Below are 13,302 nucleotides of genomic sequence, written 5' to 3'. Positions count from 1 at the left end.
TACAACAGGAGCTCATGGGTGTGCATAATCCAGCGTTGATTTTCCAGTACAGCCTGAAGTGTATTACACCTATACTGCTCCACGCTTCTGAAATTTAGTCCTCTGCTCCTGCTTCCTATCTAAACAAGTACTTCGGATTGGAATATTGGTTGCTAAGATAGATCAACAGCGTGATGGGCAACCATCTTACTATTTCCAAATCCATCCTCCAAGCAAATCTGGGTACCACTCCTTGAAAACATTGGTGAATACCAGAAATGCCCTCACGAGGCGAATATATGCTCTAACTGTATCGTCATTAATCTTCGGTCCAAAGAAGGCTAGGCGAGATCACCCTGATTCTTGCCTTCTCTGCGGAAAACTCTGACATATCTTAATTCTCTGAGGGACATGTTGCCTGCCAATAGCCTTGCCATCTTCAATAAATTAGACATCCATCCAGATAAATTGTGCGAATATAAGCTCTACAGAAAGAACACCCCCAGAGAACTGTTATCAGCTGATGAATCTGTGGTGGACACTTGCACCTGGCCAATGAATGCCTTTCTACAAATAATTTTGTTCAACTTCAGACTATATGTATAATTTCAAACTTTGTATATCATTTCAACCTTTTACATATAAATAAATTTCTGTGTAAATATCCCGGGTCGAGCCCGCATGCACTCTACTTGTAATCCATTGTACATGTGGTACCTTTGTACCACAGTCTGTAAATAGCACACCCTCCTGTTATATGGCCATCCCGTGGTGGTCCACGCTTTTGTGGATAAATAAACTGATAATAGTATTTTACGGATTGGTCAAGAATGATCTCCCTTTAACGAATCCATGCTGAGATCTATTCAAGGTACCATTCTTGTCGAGAGAGTCTAAGTCTCATCCTTAAGCCTTGTAGAGTTCCTGAAGCCTAGGGTTCATCCACAGAATTACAGAAGCAGAACATTTTGCCCTATCTCGCGACACGTTCTTCAACATGATCTTATGTTTTACAACCAATTTACCACAATAAATGCGTCAGTCTCACTAAGAATTCTCCACAAGAGAATTCTTACTTGTCATCGATGTGTATTTCCAGGAAAAATTACCGATAACAAAAGTTATATTAATATTAAGGCATAACTTAGCTAAACAGAAAAATAAACGAACTTACGTGAAGTTATTGTTTATAATTACACAAAGGAATGTTTACTGAGTGTTTACGCTGGGTTTTGGTGCCAAAAATCACCGTTAGCAACAGCTGTTAATTCAAACAAGTGTATTTTCTGAAATACTTGCTCAATTTAAGAAATAAACCCAGCAGGAAAGAAACTACAAGACGAAATAAAATTTAAGGACACAAATAAATGAAATAAGTTCGTTATTTCATTTATTTGTGAAAAAAAAAGAACTAAGATTTTGTTTTTGTTTTTTTAAATACATAAAAGGCATAAATATAAAATTTCATGAAAATCCTTCTACTCAGAATCGAGTTTTTACATGCGGACGGTCAGACGGATGGACATGGTGATCTAGGATTTCGTGGACCAGACAAGGTCGAGTTTTGGTAATATTTAGTTATATATTTTCGATCTACACATAACCACCCGACTGAATATCGAAATTTTGGCTGATATTTGCATTTTTGTTTTCGATAAATGAACACACAACTAGTCCATTATGTTTATTTATTTAGTATTGTTAATAAAGTGACTAACCATTTCGCTACTATCAGAAGTATGTTGTCACATAGAAACCCAGTGTTGTACATTTGCAGAACAGCCCACAGCCACTGAATTATTCAGAAACAATCCATTAACACTGCCTCGATGGCAAATACTAATGGATTATTCTCAGTAATATCTCTGAGGAGAAGGAGATTTTGATTTGTGTCCACCGTGTTTCGCAAATATTTTAATCACCATAGTAAATTAGAAGGTGAAGATACGTTACTATACTTAATTTTACACGAATATTCAATCAAACAATAATATTCTGAACACCATATCTGCTTATATCTGGTTTGATCGATTGTCCTGTTGAACAACAGGAATAAATTTCTACATCTTACTGTTTGCTATTTAATTATTAAAAATAATGAATGAAACAAAACCGCTCAGAGTGACCTTACCACATTCCTAAGTGGTGGGGTCAATTATGTCGGAAGACTGATTACTTGTCACTATTTAGAGCAGTGAGTAAACCACCCATGTGTCGGCACGAGCTCATTTTGGGTGACGCATATGTGACAAGTCACAACATTCTCGTATGTTACGTCACAAATGAAAATTGAAACCATTGCACCCCTTCTACCATTTCCTCTCATGGAACTACACCCGAGTGACGCGCTTACAGAGAACGAGAGGACTTAATTAGTGGTCTCTTCTGATGCGGATATTCGAGTTAAAATGTCCATGGAAGAATATTTGATGCTCACGCTAAAGAACTGTTAATTTTTTGATTTGTGAGCATCCAATTTATATTATTCACGCGAGTCTCTGAGCACACTAAAAGGAAGACCCAAAAAGAATCGACAAGAATATTAAACAGACAGTAGACGTATAGAAGGAGAAGCTGTTTACCATCGTCGGCCATTTCTACAAACAGAAATCTATGTTGTGACGTCACCACATAGTTTTCAGTATAATTGTGTGCTCTGCGTTAGTTAGCGTTATTAGCGAAACCCCTGTTTTCGCTAATTGCGTTCCTATTAAAATTAGACGAAGGGGGAAGTTGCCTCCCATCCCTTGTTCCAGACTGTTGTTGTGGAGCTTAATAACCGAATCGTTTGCATCCCGCTGGTAGCCAATACTCTAATAGCTCTCATTTTCTGTTGAAATTCAAGGGACCTGCGAGTTTCCCGTACCATCTATACACCTTCATAATAGGATGCATACACGCGAGCACGCATATGATATTTTATCAACTACGCCCTTCCGGGATTCGTGTTTAATTGGTTAATATATACAACACAACTTACCGGAGTTTGAAACAGAGAATCCATCGTGGATCAGGTCTAGATTGTAACTACCAAGAGAATGCTCTCTATGGTTCGTTATTTTTTAAAATTCCGATGGGGGTGTGGCGTAAAGGTACGTATTGCGAGTCCACGTGCAATGTTCCAGTGTCATGCGAAATGTATGAACTGAAGAAAGCACCTGGGGGAAGAAGAAAAAAAGCAGTCTCTCTGTGTGCGTGTCTTTCGAGTTCAACCCTACCACTCCATTCCCCCTAGTGTCTAGATGGATTAATCCATCATCTGTACAGTTTGTATTGGCTAGTATTTCTTTAAATAGAAAACAAAAGACTTTTACTGCTTCCTTCTATTTTTTTTTTTCACTGTTAAATTTAAGTCCTTTGAATAAATGTCCTTTGATTCTCATTACATACTGGAAGTACATCCCTTTGGTGGTAGGACGCAAAAGATTTCCGGAAAAACATTAATTAAGCGCAAAAAAAATCTCCTAAAAAGTATGAATACGGTCTTCTTTCCATGACAGCCAACTAAGATGAATCAATTCCAGTTCCACGAATTCAAATGTTGTATTCTATTCTGAGACCATCACAATACAAAACCAATTCTTCCATCAACGAATATTGGCTATATATAATGAAAACATAGCTGTTCCTTGAGTTTTCCATTACTTTATAGATCTAAAAGTTTGAGAGGGGTGGAGGTAATCTAACACGCACCTAGTTTATCGTTATTGGACAACACTCGGTTACTATAGTAACAGAACAGTCGAATGATAAACAGAGAAATACAGAGCAAGAGTGCACATCCCACGCTATCGTTTAACTACCACCTATGGGGGAGGTACGCATGTCTTGGATATCGTTCCAAATTCAAAAATACGATCTTACCTCTTTGTCTTCTGACATGTCCTTGTCTGGATCATTCCCATCATCGTTGTCTGCGCTGAAGTCACGAAGAGCAACTGTTCGGTCGGCTTCGTCTTCTTTAGACCTTCGAAAATTATCCATTTTGTAGTTCGATGAGTCCTTGATGACTTTCCAGTAATAATATACAAATGAAATTAATCTAGGAGTTAATTGAGTTGCAGCACGACCACTTCTCGCTTAGAAAACAGATGATTGCATTCAAAACCAACCATAGAGTAATCTGTCTATTAGAGAATACTATTAAATACGTTCACAGTCCATCAGTTGATATCACCAGGCTGTCGATAATCATATCAGAATTGATAAAGATATCAAAATACTTTGAGACATGATCGAACAAATAGAGTTTGTTACCTAAATGAAAGAACAGTATTCTCAAAGGATATAATTTAAAAAAAAAAAAAAAAAAACACAGGTGTGCTTTTAAAATACGCCCATTGGCTGGAGCGCTTACCACGTATTTGTTGCATAATGTATGCTCGAACTCGCGAATTGCAGCAGCATACGAAGTCTGATGGGAGGAATGAAAAATAGTAATTATTTAGTAAATATATCTGATTAGAGATTAAATGATGCTGTGTATGAACCACGAATATAAATAGAGTTGTTTTGATGCATCATGTTTTGTCACCTTTCTGTTCAAGGCCATTTTTCAATGATTTGATCATCCACTACCGTTTAAAATGAGTGAGAAATTAGCAGCTTTTACTAAAATAGGTAATCACCCACTCGTCAGCTGATATGTGTGGTATCGCTGCATTTAGGCGGTGTTTTCGCCCACGTGATTCTGATTAGTCCTTAAAACGCTGAAGAATATATGATTGCGCTCTGTAAGAGCATTTTTGTGTTGAAATATATGATGCAGTTTGTTTAAAATATTGAATAAATATGATATTTGATAAAAAAAGGTTTAGTCAGTTGTATCTGAACAATTTTTGTGTATATACTGTATTTTAAAGAGCTGCACTTGTGCCAAAACCTTCAACAACAACAACTGTATTTTAAAGGACTCCACCCTCATGAATTTCTAAGACCTCCGCAAAAATTCATCTGGTTAAAATCGAAATTAATTAATAATTCATATATCCTAGAGTAATGTCGATATTATTGTGGAGTGTATGCACATTCAAATGTACAGGGTGTTGCCATTTAAAGTTTCTGTTTTGAGGCTTGTCTGGAATAAGCGTATGGATGAATGGTATTCATTTACATCCGCATATTGCAGAGGATGCGGAAGAGAATAAAGAAGACCAAAAGTGAATAAATTTGCATAGTTTAAGGGAAGAGCTGCAGTAATAAAAAACAGTCTGCTCTCTGCTACGAATCGTTTGATATATGTTGCATAAAGAAAGGCACAGCCTGCATAGCAACCCAAGCATTAAAGGAGTGTCGATGGAAGGACTGAAAAATAATTGTATTTTGATCAATCATTTACATCAATATATGCAATGAAATTCAAGGAGTATCGCGGTGCATATAAGCACCGTGCTCCTGACAGATGATGAAAATACCCGGGTTCTAATCCTGTCGATTACGTGAGGAATTTTTTGGGACTTTTTTCACAAAGTGGCTGAGTTAGTCGGTCTCAGGCGAGAGCTGCGTACTTTTTTTTCTCCTGGAAACTAGGGCTTTTCGTCCAGCAAACAGGTAAATCGACCACAATCCAGCACATCACCGCGGGATGTAGAGTGACCACCAAGACGAAGTACATTCTCAGACACCAGTAGGTAGCCAGGATAATGGATCAGAATCTAGTGCAAGAATACCAGCTGATCAAAGAAAGTTTACCGTATTATAAGTACAAACCATTGGCTGTACTAGAGACTCCTACTCACAAACTATACTGGGACCGTACCATCCTAACAAACAAGACAAGCCCGCACAACAGACCAGACATAATCCTCATCGACAAGAAGAAAAGGGCTGCCTACCTGGCTGACATAACGGGGCATAACACCAGCAACCTCCAGGAAACGTACGAGGAAAAGGTCAGGAAGTACACAGACATAAGATGTGAAGTCAAAGAAATATGGCATATGGAACAAGTAACGACCATCCCAATTACAGTGTCAACCACCGGCATGGTGCTAGAAAGCCTTCATAAGAAAGCCTTCAAAAAGTCTTCATAATTATTGGTAATAGGTCTCCCAGAGAACCCTTGCATGGAACTCCAGAAAGCCGCGATCCTGAACACCTGTAAGACACTAAGAGAGTTCCTCCACTAATAGTAATAACGATAAAAATAGTAACCGAACACAACCAACCACCCTTTGATGGGTTCCAATATCCGTAAAGAGGGGGACGGAAAACATTCCATAAAAGGAGAAAGCGTTTTAAATAATAATAATACATTTAAAAAGGAGAAGGTAAGGGACCATAACAATGACTTGACAACGTTTTCATGATTTGAAGTCTTTCATTCTAGAAACGTTTCCATAAGCAGTCCACTGGGGACTTAAAAAAGAAGGAAAAAACATACTACATTACACTAAAATTTAATTTTCATTAATTCTGCGCAAAAAAAGAAAGGTACAATCTTATTAATAACAACATTTGAAGTACTTGAAAATTAATTGTAAGTTATGTTTTCTATACCGTATTTATATTTCTGAAGAATGTGTTTTTTTTTTGTTTTTTTTTAAAGAATTTATGGAATACTCTATATTTTATAAAATTCACGATGATCTCTGTAAAACATCTTTTATTTCCTTTTGTTCATGAATAGTTTACAAGCCTCCGGGTCTTCGATATTCATCGTCAAATTTCCCTGTGAAACATAAATAAACTTCAGTTAAAAAAAAAAAAAATACAAGGTCATCACAACACCATGCACGAATAATAGAATTGAGTCCAAGGAGCGCGGGATACAATGGAGACCGCAAACAGCAATTGATGGAATCGGTCCAGCTTCAGTTAGTATAATCTCAAAGCTTGTGCAACCAAATCGTTGATGGAACCAGCCGAAGCGTTGATGGAACCACTCTGAGATTATACTGTAAAAAATGTACGAAGCGCACAAGGTGAGTTTGACAAGGAGTAGCATGGCAGACAAGGTGTATTTAGTGTCAGACGGCACCAGGGATTTCCCCCCATCTCCGCGTAGTTTTCATTGTGAGTGTACCAGTTCACTGGAAATGCCAGAGATTTAAAAGAGTATGGATATTGTATATGTGTAGTGTCATGTACCGTTGTTCATCTGGTCATTTAGCCGCTGGACCCCTGCTGAGGCCGAATGTTGCCCCACCTTCGCCCCGTGGAGGCAGACCAGGAACCCAGTAGTTTTAGTTTCACTCTGGCAGGTCCTGCCACCTAATTTCCTGAGATTTCAGTGGCTAGGGCCTAAAAAAAAAATGCGCGCGCTCTTTTATATGCACGTACGTACAGACAGATCCATATATATGCGATACATATATCCATCATCGTCCGTTTTGATGGTCGTTACGTGAGGAGGATACCGCTTGCATAATAAAGGCCGAAAATATGAGCGAATTTATGGGTAATTTTGACATAATTAAGTTTTTGTGTGTGAGGCAATCGCTGGCATAAAGATAGAGTGGGTGGGAGACTGAAGGCTGGGGGGTTAAGGTAGAAATATGGGGATGATAGTGTAGGCAACCCCAGAAGTCAGTGAGGCATGGGCCTGTCTCACTGAGGAGAAATTTGAGGGTGCCGGGGGGATCGTCCCACTACCGGCGCAGGGGAAAGGGGTGGAAAGGCACCAGGCCAGGGAGCCCGGTGCGATCGCCAACAGGCGTCTGCAGGAAAACTATATAATGACCCTGCTGGTGGTGTCCAATCTGGTGTCATGTCCGAGTTGTCATCCGTGGGACCGGGGTCCCGTCCGTGTTAGTCCTTTACCTTAGTGTAGTTTATTTCCTAAGCCTTCCAGTTCTCAGGAATGTGTCTTGTTCACATAGACCCAACTGGTGGGATGTCTAAGTTTGGTAGTCATCTCCATTTGTAATTCATGGGACATGGGTCCCGTCCATGTTAGTCTACTTTGGTATGGTTTGTTGCCTGAGTTTTCTAATTCTTGGGGGTGGGTCATTTCTGGTGTCACAGTCCAAGCGAGCTGAAGAACAGATGTTCTTTGGTTATAATGGTAGTGGGTTGTGGGCTGCGGCGATTTGGTTTCTCCTCCTCGCGAACAGTGTCTGTGCGTAATCCGAGAAGGCTTCATACTCCTCCGTGTCTAGGAAGTGATGTTCTTGTACCTGTGGTAAGTAGTGGATCCTGATGAATAAAACACCACGTAGGTCTTCATAGAGCCGGCAGTCATACATGAGGTGCTGCCACCTCTCCAGCCCCCCGCAAGTGCAGGTTGGATCATCCTGGATCCCAAGCAGAGACAGTTAGGCATTAATCGCGCCGTGTCCAGTTAAGAGGTAAGTTACCCGTAGACCTGGGGAGAACCAGTTTGGTGAGGTTGGGTAGTTTTGTTCAATATTGGGTAGAAACGTCTTTGTGATGTCTCCCTTTGGAGAGGTGCTCCACCTTTCCCGCCATGCCTGCTGCAGGTGAGTTTGTATCCTCTTCTTTTCCACATTTCTGTTGCTGGTTAGGTCAATAGTGAACCCCAGAAAAGTCTGTGGGGTACCTTTGTCTAGGTAGTACAGCAGGCCGCGTTGTATGATTTCTAAGTCCAGCGGGAGAGTGCCGGCGAGCACCTACAGGGCATGAGTGCTCACCGTGCGGCAAGCGTGGGCGATGGTTAGGAGGATGGATCTGTGAATTTGGTCTGTGATACGTCTGTTTACTGCTGTTGTAGTTTTTTGAAACCATGCGCCGGATGCGTAGGTGACGATCGGAGTGAAATTAGTTTTATAGAACAGTCGGAGGACTCGCTTTTTCAAGCCCCATTCTTTACGCGTGACCCTGGCAACCATGCCTGCGTAGCGTCTTATTTTTTCACGGAAATATTTCAGATGGTCCTGAAATGACAGGTTTTGGTCCAATAGCATGACAGACAAATGGGATACAAACTTATCCAGTTAGCAAATTCGCCTAATAGGGGGCGGTAAAGAAAGAAATGTCACTGCATTGAACAGGAGCACTCGCCATTGATGAATTTAGCTTTCACAGTTGCAAGTGCGAACTTGGAACTGATGTCCTTAAAGCGAACAATGTTTATTTGTTTGAAGAGTGGTTGCTAAGTGGAAGAACGCCACATGGCGTGCTTTTTTCCCAGTAATCTTTGTTTTTGTCGCATTACGTCATACACTGTTTGATTGATTAGAAAATAGATAAAACACTTAAACAGCTGGGACTACCTTGGGGAACACTCAAAGTACTAGGCGAAAGTCATGGACAAAAGCTGTTCAAATTCAACTACTGCATTGATAATGATTTACTTGAAAACATGCATTGTACTTGCACGCATAAGCTTATGCCTTCTTGTTTGTTGGGTTGTGAGTACAATGGTATAAGGTGAAATTTTCATTTTTAATAAGAGGTATTTCTGCCGCTTTGACGTAGACGAAGGGATGATGTCAAAATTTGCAGATGACGTAAAGATTGGCAGAGTCGATAATGATCAGTGCCAAGCATCCCTCCTTCAGGATGACTTACAGACTTCAGAGATGGTCAGAGAAGTGGCATCTATGTTTTAATTCCGCTAAATGCGAGGTCTTACCCTTGGGAAATAGCAACCCACAAATAGATTATACACTTGGTGGGATGAAGTAAAAACAGTGGAGGAGGAAAGGGATCTGGGAATTCCAATAAGGGCAGATATGAAATTTTATGAGAATTTTAATTTCTCTTTCAGCAGAATATTAATGTATCGCATCAGCGTGATTGGTGTTATAAATAAGTAGCATGGATAATCTATCCAGCCTGCTTGCCTTTTTTTACAGACATCAAATTTCATTTTTTATATGCCTTATTCTTGAAATTTTTAGCTAAGGGCTGAAATTTGCAGAACTGAAGTCTTTCTTGATAAGAGAAAAGCTTCCATTCTGCCCTTTTATGTCCTTGACTAATCTTGTTATTCTTCTCCGCACACTTTCCAAAAGATCCACATCTTTCGCTGCCTTCTCCCACTCAACCATCCCTTTATTGATAGCAGCAACTTGCCCTTAACGCGACACTGCTCCAGTTTATACAGATTATTTTATGCGCAACAATATCAAAATTATTATTTGTATCCAGTTTATTTCTGACAGTATCATAGCAGCTAATCAAATTGGTCAGAGAAAACCCCCCACCCCTTAATAAATTTGTGCTGTGATTGCCGTGTGACTGCATCAATATGAAGTTGGTTCGATCAATATAAAATTAATTATTTCTAATAGAACCGATGACTGTATATTCACAAGCCTTACTGATTTTATTCGCTTGATAATAATTATAGATAAGAAAAAATTCAAAATCGCATTAGTTTAGTGCATATTGTTCCCGATAGATGGCAGCACAAATTATGGTTGCCAGTTCAGTTTGTCTTTTGGTGAAATCGAGCCAAGAGAATTATTATTATTATTAGATTAAAAAAATAATAATAAATAAATTCTCCTTTATTTAAAATGGGATTATGGGATTTTTTCCGTCCCGTGACCGGTACTGGTACTAAGTGCATGGGGTGGTTATCCGGTTATTATTGTTATTATTATACTTACTATTGGTCGAGGAACTTTGTGACTATCCTACAGGTGTTTAGGATTTCGCCTTTCTGGAGTTCCATGTAAGTGTTCTCCTGGAGGCCCATTGTTGCTGGGTTCTTAGGGACGCTCTTTGGTACCATGCAGGTGGTTGACACGGTGATCGAGATGGTCACCACCCCAGGGGTTCACATCTGGTGAGTATGGACTTGGCAAACCCAGGGTCCTGAGCTAGATATCATCTTTCTTCTCTTTCTTGGTGAATCCTTTCTACTTTTGACTCTCTGTCTTTCAGGGTAACAGAGGAATTTTTTTTTTTTTTTTTTTTTTTTTGGCTGGTGCAGCATAAGCCTCAGGCTTCCTTGCAGCATATAGTTAATAATAATTACTTGTTCCATATGTCGCATTTCTTTGATTGCCTGTGTTAGGTCTTAGTACTTCTTGATATTTTCCTCTTATGTTTTCTGGAGGTTGCTGGCGGTGGACCCTTTGCTTCTTCTCGATGAGGGTTATGTCTGGAATGCTATGTGGGATCGCCTTTGGCACTTATTATGGCAAAGTCCTAGTATAGTCTGTGAGTAGAGGTCACTAGTATGGCCTAAGATTCGTACTTGTAATAAGGCAAAGTTCTTTGATCAGCTGGTATTTCCTTGCTGTCTGCACGGGTAGCACAGTGTTATCGTCACCGTCCTCCCCACACAGGATGGAAAAGGCCCGGGTTCGAATCCCGTCGATGACGCGAGGAACTTTAGTGGGCTTTTTTCACTCCGTGGCTGAGTTAGTCGGTCTCAGGTGTAGATAGAAAGGTTTTTCTTCCCAGGAACTGGGGTTTTTTCGTCCAGCAAAGAGGCAAATCGACCAGAGAACACACGCAATTTAAAGACAATAAATATATGGGTAACTGTAATCATTTACACCGTAATATCATAATTTTGTATTTCCTTGCTAGCTTCTCATGTATTATCCTGGCCGCCTGGTCGTGTCTGTGGGTGTTCTCTGTCTGGGTGATCACCCTGCATCCTGCCGTAATGTGCTGGATTGTTTCTGGGCCAGGTGGCATCGATGACATGTACCATCTCTTACTCCGAGGTCCTCGGAGATGAATTTCCTGTAGTTCCTGCTGTTAATTACCTGACCTTGAATGGCGATCATTAATCCTTCGGTCTCGGGGAAGAGCTTTCCTTTCGTGAGTCAAAGGCTGGAAGCCATCTAATCTATGTAGTCTTGATGGAGGTCATAGTAGTGTCTGCCATGGAGTGTCTTCTTCGCCCATTTTTCTGTCTTTGTTTTTTCTGTCGGTGTGAGTGTAGTCTCCTTGTTGAGGTTGAGTATTGTCCGCCGTTCGTTTACCTTTCTTATGGTTTGGTAGATTGGTTCTGTGTTTTTTTGGAAATAATCTCGAGTATATTCTTAATCGCTTTCTTCTCTTATTAAATGGGGTCAGTCAATCTCCTCCCTCCTTCTTTACAGGATGTGGTCAGTTCTCTCGATGGCCGACTTTGGGAGGTGTTGGCGGCTCTTGGTCATCATTTTCACCGTCGATCTCATATTTTCCTTCAGCTCGGAGTTGGTCCAATCTACGATCCCGAAGAAGTCTGTTAGTACTGGCACTGCGTAAGTGTTTATGGCTGTGACCGTGTTCCTGCCATTCAGCTTCGATTTTAACTTCTCAGTCTCTGCTGGTATTTCTCAGTCAGGCGCGCATTGATTCCTTGTATTCTAACTTATTGGCCTACATCATCCCCAGATAATTGTATGTCTATTCCTTTGTCATGGCTTCGATCTCTTCACCAGACGTCAGCTGGTAGTTTAGTCCGACTTCATGTCATCCACGGTCTTGCATTTGTCTAGGCCAAATCAAATCCATGTACATCTGGTGAGAGAGGGTGAATAGGTTCTTCCTCCCTTCTTTTAGGGTATATCCGTACTTGTTGTTTTGAGCATGGTGGAGAGTGGGTTGAGTGCTAGACAGAACCATAGTGAGCTCGGGGAATCTCCCTGGAACATTTCACTTCTGATGGGTATCGGTCTCGTCGTAATGTTCTCGACCTTGATGGTGGTCCTCCATTTTTGTTATGGTTGTTTCTAGGAAGTACATCAGTGTCAGGTTGACTTTGTAGATCTTCATTGTCTCTATCAGTCGACTATGGAGCACATAGTCGAAGGCCTTGCGGTAGTCGATGTAGGGCGTGTACAGGTTGCGGTGCTCCTTGTAGAAATGCTCCATAACTGCAGCGTCAGTGGCCAATTGCTCTTTGCATCCTTTGATCACCTGCTTACATACCTTTGTTGCACTGCCCTGATGTTCTTGTTCTCCAGGTGATATGATATCTTCTTAGTTATGCAGTTAGTCAGGATCTTGTGCCTTGTTGAGAGACAGGTGATTAGTCTATATTTTACGGGGTTTGTAGTGCCTTTGTCCTTAACCTTCAGGTAGGTGATTCCTTGAGTCAGAGACTCCGGGATTGTGCCAGGGTGCATTACTATCTGGGTGGGCAGAACTATTCTGCTGTGTTCCTGTGTGTGTGCAGCTGAACTTTTTGTACCAGTAGTTGTGAATGTTATCTATTCCATGAGTTCACCGGTTGTGGGATTTCTTGATGACTGTTGTACTTCTTTCTCCCGAATCTCCATTCTGTCATCTCTTATACGTTCTTGGTTTTCTTCCTTTCTAGATATATCCAGGGGCATGGCATTTATGGCTAACTTTGCTGCTCCACAGATTTCCCCAGAACTCCTTTATTGGCTTCTGTTTGGGGGGGGGGGTCCATTATCTTCCTTCTTCACTTGTCCGATTTTCCTGTAGAACGCTCTTTGGCTTTCA

The 13,302-nt window shown here is 40.6% G+C and overlaps 1 protein-coding gene across 2 annotated transcripts in view; it reads right to left on the bottom strand.

Moving 5' to 3' along the window:
* The window catches only part of LOC150090070 (ninjurin-2-like), an 84,602-nt gene that overhangs the window by 63,082 nt on the left and 8,218 nt on the right, over positions 1-13,302 (bottom strand). The window contains exon 1 of one of the 2 annotated variants that reach the window (XM_090389745.1): positions 3,844-3,916. The exons of the other annotated variant lie outside the window; for it this stretch is intronic. Coding sequence (XP_090245871.1) covers positions 3,844-3,861 — 18 coding nt within the window. The 5' untranslated portion in view covers positions 3,862-3,916. Of the gene's footprint in view, positions 1-3,843; positions 3,917-13,302 lie in introns of those variants that run through there. 2 annotated transcript variants of the gene reach the window in all.

This window comes from Mastigoproctus giganteus, chromosome 2, assembly GCF_048544385.1.
Source record: "Mastigoproctus giganteus isolate SK-2022 chromosome 2, ASM4854438v1, whole genome shotgun sequence".
In the NCBI taxonomy this organism is placed as follows: domain Eukaryota; kingdom Metazoa; phylum Arthropoda; class Arachnida; order Uropygi; family Thelyphonidae; genus Mastigoproctus; species Mastigoproctus giganteus.
This window is presented reverse-complemented; position numbering and strand designations above follow the sequence as displayed.